Genomic DNA, 15440 nt, shown 5'->3' with positions numbered 1-15440 from the left:
AAAAAAAAAAAAAAAAAAAAAAAAAAAAAAAAAAAAAAAAAAAAAAAAAAAAAAAAAAGAAAAGACAAAGTCCAAAAGTACAAAAGTATTAGATGGTGTTACAAAACAACCATGGCAAGGTCAAATCGAGTCGAATCGCGTCAAGCCTCGTAGCATCACTGAACATCCACAAGCCCACCACTAATCCAAACCTTCTCCGTCGATGAATACCTTCCAAAGGCCTCAATCGTATCATAGACAACACAAGCACTCCCCACATAGCGCCCATCTAAGCGCTCCTTGATCCAAGCAGACCAAATCGGCGAGCTCGCAACAAGCGCCCCATCATGATCCACCATCGGTAGAACAGAGTACATGAGCTGGCTAAAGGGGAAGGCCTTGCAGTGGGCATTCATGACCTCGTAGTTGAAGTTCCAGGGAATCATTTCGTCGTCGCGGCCGTGCAGGATGAGGAGCGGGCCACCGAGAAGTTTGGGGCCTTGGCCGGCGTACTTTTCCTTCCAGGCGACGACTTCGGGGGAAGATAGGAAGGAGGCGTTGGCGGAGTACATGTCAGCCAGGGTGAGGTTGTAGAGGAGGAGGACGGCCGTGTTGAGGCAGCCGGATCCCGAAATGGCGAGGCCAGTGAGGTCGAGGAGTTTCTGCGTCATGTAGGCCGTTACATTGAACGACGGAAAACGACGGGCGATCGAGCGCAGCATGAACGGGACGAACACCTCGCGGAGGGGACCGCCGTTTGCACGGTCGATGATTTCAGGAAGAAGGTTGATAACTTCATTTGCGGGGGAAATGACCACTGCGCCGATGAAGTTTCCAATTGTCTTGTTTGCGTCTGCTTCGCGCTCGGCGGTGCGCCAGGCTGTCAAACTCCTTCGCTGTGTCCGATGACCATCCATTCCGGCGTGATTCCGACGCTGTCTTCGATGCGGGAGAAGGCTTCGCGGACGGCTTTGACGGAGTTGGATACGTCTGCTGCGTGCAGGATGCCGGAATTGTACATGAAGCCTATGGGGATTGTGCTGCCGAGTCCGGCGTAGTCGGGGGCAATGACGACGTAGCCTTGTTGGGCGAGTGTGAAGGGGGCTTGCCAGTTGTACTGGAGGCCTTTGTTGTTGGAGGGTGCGCACTGGGGGTGAAGCCGGCTGTGCCATGAGCCCAGACGATGACACGATGAAGCCAGCTGGGGCTACGGGGGTTGGCGTAGGGGGAGAAGAACGTAGCCGGTTGCTGGAAGGGGTTTGCCGTCGAGGTCTTTGGAGACGTAGAAAAAGCGAGTCAACGAGATTCCCGACGGGATTCAGTAGGTTGTTGTCAGGTTGGCACGATGGATGTTCTCCCATTTGACGAGGCTGCCCACATTGTACGAGGAGAAGTTGGCTGGAGTCTCGTAGAAGGGATCGAGGGTCACATTGGGATGGGCAAAAAAAGCATTGTCGTTGGGGAGACCAGTGGTGTAGGCGTGCTGACAGGAGGAATCACAGGTGGCAGGAAAGCTGTCACCTTTGGCAAACACACCAGAGCCAAAGATACCCCCAGCCAGGAAGAAGAGCACGATCCCAAGCATAGTCAGAGTGAAAAGGATCTGTGTCTTCTTGGAAAGGTTGGCAGCCAAAGGAGAGCCAAAGAAACGCATGGGAGGAAACGGAGGACAGAGATGATGGTGAGAGATGGGGAGAAGGAATTGTGAAAGGTGAGAGAGGCATGGCTTTATCCTGAGAGTGTGCGAAGCCAATATTAAGCGAGAAGCAGCAAAGGGCGCAGATTATTGTGAGAGTATTGCTATTCACAGCTCACCCCGGGACCGGCGTTGCGCTGATTGGCCCAATGAAAGAAAGCCAGACAGGAGAATCCTATGAGGCGTGATTTTTCGGTGGAGAGAGAGAGAGAGAGAGACTGTCTTGCAATCTCAAGGAAACACCTGGACCAGCACTACAGAACAGACCTCCTTGGAAATCATTTGAATACAAATTGACCCTCGTTGCTGGACTTGTCCCATACAGATTTGACAGACTCAGCGTCTGTTAATCAATATAGAACGCGAGGGGGGATGGGGAATTTGACATAAAAAGCGATACTGCAGTACCATGCTGAGTCGCCAGCATTGTCTATAGCTGTTAGATTGCACTAAATGGTAACTAGAATAGAGAGCATTACTACAACAGAATCAAACTTGTACTATAGTATCGTTCCATCGGCCATAGGGAGATTTTTCCATGGGACCGCACAATCAGGGCCTATTCAGCAGAGAAGGCTGCTGCTCCTTCCAACTATTAATTGTCGTCGCCCTAGGCACGCATGCCCGCCATTCGAATCAAGGAAATCCCTACCCCCGAGTACGAGTAGTCGTAGTCCACGTCTTAGTCCTGGTCTTACCCCTAAGACCGAGAGGTCGAAGTTACAGTGATACTTTGACCATCAAGTTCTCGGTCCACAGCACACGTCCCACTAACGCAGGTGAGGTCGTCGGCGCAGTCGTCCATCGTGGCACAAGGCGAACCTGGAACAAGGATTGCGTTAGTGAAGGTCCAAGCAAAGGGAGGGAAATGGCGATGAATGAGTAAACGAAGGTTGAGGAAGACTTACCTAGACAATGACCAGCCCAGGAGCAGCGTGGGGTTGGTGAGGGAGATGGGAGCACGATTCTCTTCGGGAGGATGCTCATACTAGGCGTGGCAGAGCTGCTGGGGTCGGTGCCGTCAGCAGCATCGTTAGCTTCATCCCCAGCGTTGCCGGAATCATCGGCATCGTCGGAGTCATCAGAGGCATCAGCGTCAGCACGATAGGTATTATTATCTTGATCGACGGCACAAGATCCGCTGACGCAGGCGAGATCATCGGAACAGTCATCGTCGTTGGAACAAGATGATCCTAGATAAGTTTGACATCAACACAACGCCTCGGCCAGGATACGAGAGTAAGAAAGCAGATAATGAGAGGGGAAAGGAAAACTGTTACTGAGTTACCTAGGCAATGACCAAGCCAAGAACAGCTTGGGGTAGGTGTCGCAGAAGACGATGTTTGCCTCTTAGCTAGCGTAAAGCTGGACGAGGAAGGCGTTCCTGTAGGCTGATCATCCTCCTCATCATCATCGAGGTCCTGCGCAAAGGCGCAGGCTCCGCTGTTGCAGATAAGATCATCAGAGCAATCATTTTCATCGGAGCAAGGGGCGCCTGGATGATAAATACGTCAGCCACCACTTTTACTTTCGTTGCGGAGAGAAGAGAAAGTGAAGCTTTTCGAGTATTTACCTAAGCAATGAGCAGCCGAAGAACAGCTCGGAGTCGGCGTCGGGGCGGAGGAAGCCTTGGATGAAGAGGTCTGTCTCTTGACCTTAACCCCGACCGCCGCAATGCGAGTGGCAGAAGGGGTGGCGGTAGATGAGCTTTCCAGCTCGTTGTCGACCGCGCACTTCTCATCAGTGCAGATCAGATCGCCGGAGCAATCGTTCTCATCGGAGCAAGCGGAGCCTAAGTTGAAAATCCTCACGTTAGCTCAGGGGCGCATCCAAAATAGATGAGGGCAAAGGGATTGTCATTTGAGTTTATACCTAGACAATGGCCAGCCCACGAACAGCTTGGAGTCGGCGTAGAAGCTGAGCTAGACGACGAGCTCGCCTGTCTCCTGAATAATGCAGTGCTAGTGGAGGATGCGGCTCCGGTAGACTCAAGTTCATTGTCGACTGCGCACTTCCCGTCAGTGCAGATGAGATCGTCCGAGCAGTCATTTTCATCGGAGCAAGGTGCGCCTGCGGGAATGATTAACTGTTGCTTTAATTATGAATTGGGAAATCAGGATCTTGGGCCAATTGTAAGACGCACCTAGGCAATGGCCTGCCCAGGAACAAGCCGTGGTCGAAGTAGGAGTAGGACTAGGGGTGGCCGAGGAGGTTGAAGCAAAAGACTCCTGTCTCTTCGCCAGAATCGATATCGATCCAGTCGGTGTTGGTGCTCCAGGGGTGCTAGTATCAAGTTCTCCATCAACGGCGCATCTTCCGCTAGCACAGACCAGCTCGTCGGCGCAGTCGTCAAGGGTGGCGCAGGGATCACCTAGATCAGAACGAGTTAGTTAGGTGTCGGTCAACCGCATATGACGAGTTCAGAACGTAGGGAAGGGGAAAGCATACCGAGACAATGACCCAACCAAGAGCAGGTCGCACCCGATGCAGGAGATGGAGGGCCACCAGGAGAAGCGGCACCGCTAGTCGCAGCAGCTGAAGGAGGGGCCGCTGCGATGGGGGAAGCGGCGGCGCTGGCTGGCGCAGCTGCATTAGGAGGGTTGACAACCGGAGGCGCGACAGCAGCGGAAGTAGCAGCAGCACCGGGGGTAGAGACACCAGGCGGCGATGGAACACTGGGAATAGCCAGACTGGGGCTAGCAGAGCTGGATGGCAGGACATAAAGGGGGGTGCCGACAGTAGCAGAAGACCAAACGGAGCTGGAACTGCCAACAAGAGCGGAGCTGGGTACAACACCAATGGGAGCGGCTCCAGTAGCACCACCGACACTCGAAGCCGAGGAACTGGGAATGACTTCACTAGAAGAAGACCCGGGAGTGGCGATATTCGATGACGCGACACCCGAAGACGAAGCTGGGGTAGCACTACTAGGGGCAGCCGAACTCGAGGCAGGTGTACTCGAAGCGGCGATTGACAAGGCAGCACTAGACGGGCTAACAGCATAAGGAACAGTGCTGGGGTCAACTTGCTTATGGCTCGTAACCCATTCAGGCAAAGTACGCGGCACAGGATCGTTCCGTGCCGTCGCAACAGGTCCCAAGACCTTCATGGGGGGAGGGCGGGTGCGCGTTCGCGGATGAGTGACAGTGCCGCGACTATCGCCGCCGCCCAGACCGATGTTCCTGACTAGACTGTTGACAAGTTCATCGCCCATAGCCCGCAGGACTCCGAAGTCAGTGATGTAGTTGTCGTTCATTGCAGTGTTGGGGAGGACAGCGTTGGGGCCGATGAAGAGGATGTCTACCCATGTTGTAAGCGATGACCAATATTCTACCGGAGTATTAAGGATAACGTACAGGTGACATCTTGGTCACTATGACCGTTGGCACCATTGATGCCCTCGTTGGGGAAACAGGTGCGAGCCATGAGCCAGGAGGCTTCGCCGGTGACTTCGGGACTGTCGCCGTTCGTGTCGCCCAGGATTCCGTAGAACATTTTGCCGTTGCTAGACAGTTAGCGGGTCTTGAAAGGATTGGAGAAAGAAGAGAATACCAAATAACAGCAGCGATATTATTCCCGGGAATTGTTCTCTCGTGCGCTTCCTGGTATTGTTCGGGGATGACAATGAAAGGCACCTGATACATGTCAGCTAGATCGGGGAGGAGAAGGGTGCGGTCCTACCTCATACGCCGCTAATTCACCCCAGCTCGTCTCCGGCAGACCATCGGAGTTTCCCTAGTCTAGTTAGTGACAATACCAGGGAAGAGAATGACAAGCTAACCCTGCATCTATAGTCGATCCCATCGCAGTCGACATCCATATCAGCAGTCCAGACAACAGCGGCACCCTGTTCTTGTCAGTACCCCGCCAATTGGGAAGACCGGACACCTACGTCATTGAACAATGCCCAATCGCTGTAGATCGGTGCTCGTTGAGAGGAATCAGAGCTGATACGGAAGGAGCCTCCGTGGGTTGTCCTGCCCAACTGCGAAGCCGCCGACTGGAGCGCAGCGACTGGCATCGTAGGCGCTGCCCTGAAGTAGCTCGCTGGAGGGTCCCCATTGGGGCGGTTGGAATTGGGACCGCCATTCTGAGCCAGTGCTGAAGACGCGAACAGAAGAGCCGCCAGATGGCGAAAATGGCTGCTAGGGTGCATATTTCATGCGATACTGAAAGACGGCGAGATGGTGAAAAGTGAACGGAGATCCTGACCGTGGAGGGGAGGTCGCAGAGGTTCAAAGTCCGAGCATCCATTTCGCAAACTGATCATTGTGTAGGTTTTACACGAAAGTAGATCCGAGCGTTGGGCAAACCTTGGAGTTGAGATGCGTCCACTGGTTCGGTGTGGAACTTGAAGCACAAACTCAAAGTAGCGATTGCAGTACGCGTCCTGCGACTTTATGGTACGCAGTGGGATTTACTCGGTAGACATCAACAAGCGGGTAGCTGGGGCAGGTATAATTCAATTGAACTAGAGTAGAAGTTGACGTCCAGTCGGGGGATATCGAAAAAGATTGACCAACAAAGAAAATGTAAGGGGCAGGGGTCCCAAGCAGAAGGAAGGTCAGTGCTCGCAGAGCGAAAAGCCTCCAAGAGTGAACAAGTCGTTTTCGGACTCTGACTTGGATGATCTTTCATCCATCAGTTCCTGGCGGTATACTTTTGCTTCGTCCATGGTCATGGGGGTAAAGTCGAGATGCTCGTGGATTATATCCTGCAGCTCGACGGGCAGCCGACTGGCCAGCAGATCGTAGGTGGTTTCGATCCATTCGTTACACCAGTCTTCTCTCTGTGGAGGGACGTTGGCGGTCGATATGATGCGCCGGTTGGGATCGATGAGGAAGAGGGCTACAATCTTTCGATGACCCGGCTTAGACCGATCAGCAAGAGAAAAGGGAGAGACGCGGTGCTGGAGGGTATTGGGGAAGGTCAACAATCGTCCCGTTCGACATGAGACCCCGCCTAAATCTTGGGTGATTGGGGCATCATCGCTCGAACCAGCATTGCGATCGAAGCCAAACACGCGCAGGAATTCGAATTGCCCCTGTTCATAGGACACATCTTGGATGTAATCCACGTCAGCACGGTGGCGGAACGAAAGTGTATTCTCGGTGATGTTCTCGCAGTCGTAGTAGTATATCGCTGTGGCGCAGATTCTTTCGTTCTAGGCAAAACATTGTCATTAGTATATATTCAACAGGGCGTGAAAGTAGCACTATACCAGCTGCCCTTCTACGTGCCAGGATCCGCCCTCGTATTCGGGCTTGTCAGGCGTAAGCTCGATGTTTGCCAATTTCACAATAACCTGAAGCCCCTTGTCGCGAAAGCTGTCGTAAAGATTGACCAGCTCATGAGTCGGACCAACTGGAGGCTGAAACAAATCTGGATTGGGCTCGGGCTGCTTTGGTTTGCGTTTATCGCTCCATGCGTCGTAGCGCTCGAAATAGTCTTGTTGGCCATTGTATTCAGGCTCGGGCTCCTCGTCCGGATGATAGTCGGCGGTTTCGTACTCGATGCGTCGCGGTAGATCGTCCCGCTGAGTAATTGAGATGTTCCATAGCGGAATTGTGCGCGTGATGATTTGCTCAATGACACGATAGAGATCCCTGTGCTTGATCGGGTGAAGGTTATTGATGTAGGAGACAATCCGACATTCCCCCTCTGGTCCGAATTCCACATTGCACGGAAGCCACTGGAACCTTTTACTGTACTCTTCAACCCGGTCCCCATATCTTCTCCCAGAGAAAAGCGGCCCTGTGTCTTCGGCAATCCCTGCCACTTTGCCTTGTCCGATGTTGCTCAAACAATTTCCAACGTCGATGATTGAGTCGTAAAGGACTCTGGTTCGACCGTAAACGAGGGGAAAAAGTGACGGATGCACCAAATCGACAACCTTTCCATCAGACCCAGGATGATAGTCTTTTTTCACCTCTGGGACTTCCTCAAGGGGTTTCACTGCGTTTCGAAGCTTCTGCTGGAGGTCCTGCGGGATGACCACGTCGGACTTGACCACGCCGGGGTCATAGGCCATAACTATACCCATCTTTGCATACTGCTGAGCCTTCCAACTGAGTTCCTTGAAGATATATTCGATCATCAAGTCAGATACATCAAGGCCGCTTTCGAGAATCTCGCGTTCCCATTTGCTCGTAATCTCGTCATTGTCGATCTGTGAAAATCAGTTTCCTGTTCATACCGGCTCAAAATAACCTACCTTTGTGGTCCAATCCGGCTTGTCAGTAATCGTTTCCATAATGCGCATCATAGTGAGCTCCCCTAGTGTGAAAGTACAACTTTCTCGTTAGTCCCATCTTCGCGAAACGACGAAGGTTGCCCACTTACCCGCAATAGCCGTTCTCCACATCCTCAGGGTCCAGAGCATGGGAGAATTTATGTTCCAAATCATAGTACTTGATGGTATTAATAATGCTGAACTCTTTCTAGACGAATGGAAACATACCTCAGGCATATAGTGCACCGGCAGCGTTAAGCCCGGGAGATCAAAGGGCGTATCCTGACCCGACGACATTGCGGCGAAGGCGAGAAGTATGCTGACCGATTTTGTCGGAACGTTCGCGTAAGATAAACGGAGCAGTACACTGTCCAAGAGACATTTCTAAGAATAGAGGGAAAGGGGCTTTATAAGAAGCGAGATCTGTGGATGATGGTGGAGCAAAACTCCACCGGCGCAGGCAGATCCAGGCACCAGACAAGAGATAAGGTGTCAAGGCACCAACAGCGACTTAGGAACCTTAGGCGTCAGGCGCCAAGGCAACGCACGCCCTTTGACTTGGTTCTCCAACACACTGACTCACTCTCGCTTCCACGCTAAACTCGCAGTTCGGTGTCTTTTAGCGATAAGCCATTTGCTATCATGGATTTCTGTCCTTTAAATAGGCCAGCCCGTCGCAGTCTTTGTTCCCTATCTTTCAATTGAACCATCCACTCCATCCCTCACCCACAATGGCCACCGCGCTCATCCCAATCAACCTCAACGATCCCTCCGAACGGGAGGAACTCCGACAACATCGTCTCGCCTGCGGATGGGACCACTCCCCAGAGAGCCTTGAGCTCTGGCGTCAAAAACAGGAAGCTGGCTTGAAGTCGTTCTTCTGGGTCACCACCACGGCCGCTACAACCGACGATGAAAAGCAAACACCCGTTCGTGCCGGCCACATTTCGCTCGATGCCTACGCTGAGCCTGCGGACTGGGACCTCGCCAACGTGGACAAAACCAACCTCACCATCCAGACGTTTTTCATTCTTCCAAAATATCGTTCAGGAGGTATCGGTCGCGCCGCGATGAAGCTGGTCGAGGCGCTGGCAACAGAGGAGCCGTATGGAAGCAGGAACTGCGAGTACATCACGCTGAACTGCATGAGCAAAGCTCACTACTATGACGAGGTCTTGGGCCCGATTCTCAAGAAGACTTTACCGATCTGCAACGAGGAGTGGTACGAGAAGCAGGGGTACGTCGCGTGGAAGAGGGAACCGCGGTACGAGGACAAATTGGATCTGCCTGACAAGGAGAAGATCATTTGGGATGCAACTTTCATGCGGAAGAAGGCGAAGAGAGTTGAGAGTCAATCTTGACTGATGGAGTTTCAAGACAGTCACAATCAAAATACAGTCTCAATCTCATGGCATGGTCCAGTGTTATACCGTCTCCGATGTAACTGCTCCGAGATTTTGAGAGACCGGGATGAGCGCTCATCCAAAGTCACGGGGCTTCTTCTTTGCAAGTAACCGTACGGCTTTTTACGTCGGTGACGTTCTGATTTGGGCGTTGCTAAAGTTCCGCTCGGTACATTCCTTCATTGTATATATCTCCGACACCTGTCTCACCGCGCGACGCTCACCGACTGAGAACCCCAACTCCCAAATTTTTGTATTGTAGTAAGAATGTCCGGCGCTAAACCTCTAGATATTATCATCGTCGGCGCCGGTATATCCGGGTTAGCAGCAGCTGGCGCTCTCGGGAGACAGGGTCATCGGGTAGTGGTATGTCAGGTCCCATCTTCACATCGACAGATACTGACTCGAACAGGTCCTAGAGAAGTCCAAGTTTAACAGAGAAACCGGCGCCGCAATTAACGCACCTCCGAACTGTACAGCTTTGCTGGAATGGATGGATATCGACCTGCGAGACCATGGGGCAACTCTCCTCGAGGAAGTACGTCTCTTGAGCACTCCTCGCTCATCAGTCAGTGCTGATCATTCTAGGCTATGCGACACGACAATCACGGCTCGGTCAGATTTTACAGCGACCTTGGGGCTATTCGGAAACACTGGCAGGCTGTAATTACCCTTCATACATTTTACGTCTTGTCTGACTGTGGCTAGGAATACTTCCTCGTCCATAGATGTGACCTGCACGGTGCTCTGAAGAGGCAAGCAGTGAAAACTGCGAAAATATATACCAGTTGCGAGATTGTGGCTATCGATGCATTCACCAGACGACCGTCAGTAACGCTCAACGACGGGCGAGCTTTTGTAGGAGACTTGTTGATCGGTGCAGATGGTCTCCACGTAAGGAATACTTGCCTTTTCTCATTTATCCAATACTGACACTGCGCAGTCAATTGTACGGCAAACGATCGCTCCAAACGCTCCATTACCCACCCCGGCAGATAAATGCTGTTTTCGCTGGCTTCTGTCAGCAAGCAGTATCCGAAAACTCAAGACGACAAAGCACATAGTCCGGAGAGGCGCGCTGATGGAATGGGCCGAAGTGGGCAAAGCCCGGCTGGTGATGTATCCATGCTCGAACAACGAAGTGCTCAACCTTGTCGCGTTCATGCCAACGGCTGAAGTTGGGAAACTGGCAGAAGGTATGTCCGATCTGATAATGTCCGAGACCAGTAGCTGATCACCGAGCTAGGATACGACGCGGTCGGAAATAGGGAAATACTGAGTACCAACTTCGAGGGCTTCTGTCCTGCCGTTCGAGAACTTATCGGTCGGGCCGGCGAAGATCTCAAGGTTTGGCAGCTCTATAATATGGCAGCTCTTCCGAGATATGTGATTGAACATGCGGCGCTGATCGGAGACGCGGCGCATCCTTTTCAGCCATGTACGTTATTATCCCAAAACTGGATAGGGCAGCCGTCGCTAACTGTACAGATCTGGGACAAGGAGGCGCCATGGCAATCGAAGATGCCGTATCGCTCGCAATCTTCCTCCCGATGGGGACGGCAGCGAAAGACATCCCGCACCGCTTGAGGCTCTACGAGAACACCCGACGGCCACGAGTCGAGTTGGCGCTACACTATACGGCGCTGAACGCCCAAAACGAGGGTCAAGATAATTTGGACCCGGAAACCGGTAAGTAGATTCCCGACCGGGTGACCGACCACCCAGTTCCCCAGTCCAATCTGTGTCGGTAGACGGACACTGACTTCGTCAGCGGCGGAGATGGCGAGAATCATGGGCCAGATAGGCGCACATAACGAGGTGGTCCACTCGACAGCAGTCCTGCAAGATGCGCTCTCACGCTGCGCGCCCGAGCGTCGAGCTGAATGTGACAGCACCGCGTCCGAGTCCGAACGAGGGAACCAACTCCCTACTGACCTTCCATCCTCCCTTGGCCAAGCGTGACGACCAAGCAATCTGTACATAGCCATTATTAATCCAATCCAGATTTCCAATCTCCGCTCCTTGTGCTGATTAATGTCGCATCAAGGCGTTAAGGGTCTTAAGGCTTTATTCTCCGTGACGGTCCCATCGCTACCCTAGATCTTTTACCCCTCTGATTCGTGGAAACTGCCTTCCCTGTCCTGTCAGGCCGTCCAGCTGGAGAACAACGGCAGGAGCTAAGCTGGTTCAAGGCAAGTGCGAATCCCTCGAATCCTTCCATCTCACTTTCGCTCGTATCCGGCAATAAAGCCACCAAGTGACGAGATCGGGGCGATACGGTGCGCCATGTGTAGGGAATTATCGGGCTGCCAATCTCCGCTGGCTGACATGGCTGAAGAATGATTCATCGCCAGACTTTCGTACTTCTCATTTGTCGGCCCTATAAAAGCAGGTAAGCTGTCAGCAGGGTCTCAGTCTGACATACCCAGGTTCCACTCCATCTTAATCTCCACACTGTGCAACCTTACAAACAAGCTTAACTATGGATATCGAAAAGCAACCCGGCCCTGACGAGAAGGAGTCGGTCTCTGCCAACCCCGCGGAGCCAGAGTACCCTGGCTTCGCCAAAGTCGCTGTCATCATCCTGGGATTGTACCTCTCTGTCTTCCTTGTCGCCCTCGACCAGACGATTATCTCGGTCGCCATTCCTGAGATCACGAACCAGTTCAAGAGTATTGAGGACATTGCCTGGTATGGGAGTGCTTACTTCCTCACCTCGACGGCGCTGCAACCGTCGTATGGGCGGCTTTATAAGATCTTTAGTGTTTGTCCCTAGCCGTCCGTGGTCCACAACGAGCGATATGGTCTAATTGGCGCAGGCAAAGTGGGCGTTCTTGGCCGCCGTTTTTATCTTCGAACTTGGGTCGCTGATCTGCGCTGTTGCGCCCTCGAGTACTGTCCTCATTGTCGGTCGTGCTGTTGCTGGTATTGGTGTTGCGGGTATATTCTCTGGTGCGCTCGTTATTATTGCGCTGTGTGGTAAGTCCCTGCCCTGACCCTTGGCAATGTTGATCTGACCTCCACAGTACCTCTACCTAAACGCCCGCTCGTCTTCGGAATGTTTGGAATGGTATGGGGCATAGCAAGTATTGCCGGACCCTTGCTAGGTGGTGCTTTTACCGATTCTGTCTCATGGAGATGGTGCTTCTATATCAAGTACGTCCCTGACCAAGACCATGACGCCGGCTCCACTGACTCTCTCCTTCAGCCTTCCCATCGGGGGCGTCTCCATGGCAATCATCATCTTCATTCTGCAACTTCCGGAGCAGAACCAGTCAAGCAAAGGCACACCGGTCATGGGCCGCATCAAGCAGCTCGATTTTATCGGCGCTGCGTTGCTTATTCCATGCATTATTTGTCTCTTACTTGCGCTCCAATGGGGCGGAAACAAATACGCTTGGAACAACGGCCGCATTATTGGACTTTTCGTTACATTCGGTGTCCTTGTCATCTTAACGGTCGTTTCTCAGATCTGGCTCGGTGATCGCGCCACCCTGCCACCGCGCATCATGAAACAGCGTGCGGTCATCGCATCCACAGCCTACGCTCTCTTCTTCGGTGGATCATTCTTCGTGCTGGTCTACTACCTCCCCATTTTCTTTCAGAGCGTTCGGGGCTCGTCGGCCATGACATCGGGAATCCAGCTTCTGCCGCTCATGCTGGCGACCGTGGTCTCGTCCGTTCTAGCAGGAATCCTCGTCACAGTCTTCGGCTACTACACCCCGTTCCTCATCGGCAGCACAGCGATCGCATCCATTGGCGCTGGCCTCGTCACGCTATACTCAATCAATATTTCCTCGGGTAAATGGATTGGTTACCAAATCCTGCTTGGTGCCGGTGTGGGCGCAGGCTTCCAGATCCCCATGACTGCTGTCCAGACGACCCTCAAAGCCGACGATATCCCGCAAGGCACGGCGGCAGTCGTATTTTTTCAGACACTCGGTGGTGCACTCTTTATCGCCGTCGCGCAGTCGCTCTTTCAGAACGGTCTTATCGAAGGTGTAGTGAAACACGCGCCTACCGTCGACCCGTCAAAGATCGTCGAAGCCGGTGCCACCGAGATGAGACATGTTCTTGAAGACCTGGGGCAGACTGATCAGCTGCGCAATGTCATTTTGGCGTTCTTGGATGGATTGAAGGACACTTATAGACTTAGTCTTGCGTTGTTCATGGCGGCGTTTGTGGTCTCTTGCTTCTTTGAGTGGAGGAGTGTTAAGGAAGGCGAGGGGCAAGGGGAGGGGGGTGTTCCTGCTCTTTAGATCTTTTTCTTCTTCAGAGGGATCGATGGAAAAGCTTTGATACTGTATATTACGGTATGCCATGGGAGGTAGATAATGATCGAGCGTACTCTCTCCTCAGCTGTGTGCTTATGAAGATTTCCCACCACATTCAATTGTTGGGGTTCCGGGTTGTACATGACACTTTTGCACGATACTATATGCTCCAAGTTTCTCGTAAAGGCAGCACGCCATCCATGCCCCTTCTGCAGGGAGCCGTAGTTCCAGGGCAGCCATAATCACGCGGTGCCTTAGAGAGGCCGGAATATTGCACAACCCCCAAAAGGACACCTAAATAAACCGCGACTTTCGCCACGAGACGTACCTAAGTAGCACTTATAAATCCGGGCGTACCTGCGCGGTACCTCTGGGTATCTACCAGACAACTACTACTACACCCTCTTCCACTGCTCCGAAGTCGCGCAGTTCAACGCCGATATCGCGCCCGTGATTGACCTCGCCATTGCCGTTCCTCCGCGCGCTCCCGCAAACGTCCGCTGGCAGGTCAGCAACACGCTCGCGCTGGTTGATGTCTTGACTGATAGATATAGGGATCAAGTTAATAGGAAGAGCAAGGAGGCTTGCAAGGATTATCCTAACCGCGGGAATGTATCTAGGGGTAAAGAGGGGAAAAAGGGTGGGCGCGAGGGTGTTGGCAGCGGTGTGGGAACGGTTGAGCCTCCAGGTGGCAATTTGAAGACGAGCGAGGGGGAGGGGGCGTGTGCGATCCTGAGGGGTGCTAGAGTTGGTGTGAGGCGGCTCGTTGCGGTGGGGGTGTTGATTGGGGAGATGTTGGGGTGTGTGTAGATGGGTGGGATGGTACTGCAGTGGCTATGGGCTAGATATGCTTTCTTTGGGGGACAGAGAGGGGAAATGTTATGATATCGGAGTTGGTGCTAATAAGGGGTTGAGTTGCTTGACATCCCAGGGTTCCTCTCAGGCCGTCCACACAGTCAGCTATGTGACCATTCTTAGTTTAATGCAGGTACCATACGGTGGCGGAATGAAGAGAGCTGGATTGGATTTGCTGTTCAAAGTACAGCCAGAATCGATACACCTCTCCAGGCTGTTAGGGTGACGGTAGGATAGGCAGTCTCACTCCCCCGACGCCAACAGCAGATACCTTCTTCAATGAGGCCGAGCTCATCCGGAAAAATCTTGGAGTCGTCTTCGTAAATTACAGAGACCTTGCCAATGGGTACACCCTGCCTCTCTGTATCAACGACGAACACAACGCCACCGAGACCCATGCCACGCCGTCACGTCTACAAGCCCGCCAGACACAGCCGGACCCAATCGCTACTGCGTGCCTAGTTCTTGCTATCCTTGAAAAGGCATTTTCGAACCCGATGCCCGAGGTCGCGGCAATTTTGCACGCTGTTGAGATGGGGCTTGGCTGTCACTCGGGAAATGGAACGGAGTCCGCGATTCCTGAAGATACGGAAACAGAGGTTTAGCCTGATCTGGGGGAGTGCTAATATCACTGACTGGCATCTGAGTACATGGTATCTAGGTAGCGAATGAGTATGGGTAAGGCGCGTGGGTGTACGGCGGCCCCCCGCGGGCCGGCTAATTTGATCATCTCGTTAGTCAGTGAACCGTTGAATGAACTACCTGGAAACATCCTCCATCTCCCGTTACCATCTCTAAATACTGCAAGTCGAAGAGTAGAAGCCAACGAGTTGAACGGGATTGTGCAATAGGTAGGCGGGTAGTGTATACTTCCCTGGTTAAGACGCCTAGAGTCCTTCAAACCTGCACTGTCAAGACCCGTTGCCAGGCTTGTTCACTCTGGGCGAGCGGCTGTGGGTAATTTATCTAGGGCCTGCCTGTGGATCAGATGCCATGCATGC

General features: G+C 52.8%; 6 protein-coding genes across 6 annotated transcripts; 3 read left to right on the top strand and 3 right to left on the bottom strand.

The window, feature by feature from the left end:
- Nucleotides 1–155: 155 nt before the first annotated feature.
- On the bottom strand, nt 156–2609 carry BDW74DRAFT_185637 (uncharacterized protein; the record flags this gene model as incomplete). Its single annotated transcript, XM_073731075.1, has 5 exons — nt 2126–2609; nt 1324–1493; nt 1217–1251; nt 869–1186; nt 156–821 (listed from the first exon to the last, which is right to left on the bottom strand). Exons 1-5 carry the CDS (start codon nt 2149–2151, stop codon nt 156–158), a joined length of 1215 nt encoding a protein of 404 aa, XP_073583048.1. The 5' UTR covers nt 2152–2609.
- Nucleotides 2138–6035, bottom strand: BDW74DRAFT_29392 (glycoside hydrolase family 75 protein). The gene is made up of 12 exons (XM_073732438.1): nt 5568–6035; nt 5457–5522; nt 5357–5410; nt 5228–5310; nt 5032–5180; nt 4124–4975; nt 3819–4046; nt 3548–3745; nt 3249–3467; nt 2964–3170; nt 2584–2868; nt 2138–2497 (listed from the first exon to the last, which is right to left on the bottom strand). The coding sequence occupies exons 1-12, from the start codon at nt 5829–5831 to the stop codon at nt 2376–2378; spliced, it is 2727 nt and encodes a 908-aa protein (XP_073583047.1). The 5' UTR covers nt 5832–6035; the 3' UTR covers nt 2138–2375.
- Nucleotides 6036–8263, bottom strand: BDW74DRAFT_29391 (DUF4246 domain-containing protein). The gene is made up of 5 exons (XM_073732437.1): nt 8136–8263; nt 8018–8085; nt 7890–7968; nt 6897–7844; nt 6036–6839 (listed from the first exon to the last, which is right to left on the bottom strand). Exons 1-5 carry the CDS (start codon nt 8202–8204, stop codon nt 6240–6242), a joined length of 1764 nt encoding a protein of 587 aa, XP_073583046.1. The 5' UTR covers nt 8205–8263; the 3' UTR covers nt 6036–6239.
- Nucleotides 8264–8519: 256 nt separating this feature from the next.
- BDW74DRAFT_29388 (uncharacterized protein) lies at nt 8520–9562 on the top strand. The gene has a single exon (XM_073732436.1). The coding sequence runs from the start codon at nt 8639–8641 to the stop codon at nt 9266–9268; it is 630 nt and encodes a 209-aa protein (XP_073583045.1). The 5' UTR covers nt 8520–8638; the 3' UTR covers nt 9269–9562.
- A 15-nt stretch (nt 9563–9577) lies between these two features.
- On the top strand, nt 9578–11272 carry BDW74DRAFT_178903 (uncharacterized protein; the record flags this gene model as incomplete). Its single annotated transcript, XM_073729314.1, has 8 exons — nt 9578–9676; nt 9723–9848; nt 9899–9973; nt 10019–10204; nt 10254–10506; nt 10557–10748; nt 10799–10999; nt 11082–11272. 8 exons carry the CDS (start codon nt 9578–9580, stop codon nt 11270–11272), a joined length of 1323 nt encoding a protein of 440 aa, XP_073583044.1.
- A 158-nt stretch (nt 11273–11430) lies between these two features.
- BDW74DRAFT_154605 (MDR family MFS transporter) lies at nt 11431–13644 on the top strand (the record flags this gene model as incomplete). The annotated part of the gene is made up of 4 exons (XM_073724708.1): nt 11431–12074; nt 12130–12289; nt 12337–12466; nt 12519–13644. Coding segments are annotated over exons 1-4 (1442 nt in total), but the record flags the coding sequence as incomplete, so codon positions are not given.
- Nucleotides 13645–15440: the final 1796 nt, after the last annotated feature.

The sequence above is a fragment of the Aspergillus multicolor genome (assembly GCF_047715735.1).
Source record: "Aspergillus multicolor strain CBS 133.54 unplaced genomic scaffold BDW74scaffold_15, whole genome shotgun sequence".
Lineage (NCBI taxonomy): Eukaryota > Fungi > Ascomycota > Eurotiomycetes > Eurotiales > Aspergillaceae > Aspergillus > Aspergillus multicolor.
Note: the sequence above shows the minus strand (reverse complement) of the source record. Positions and strands in the feature narration are given on the sequence as shown.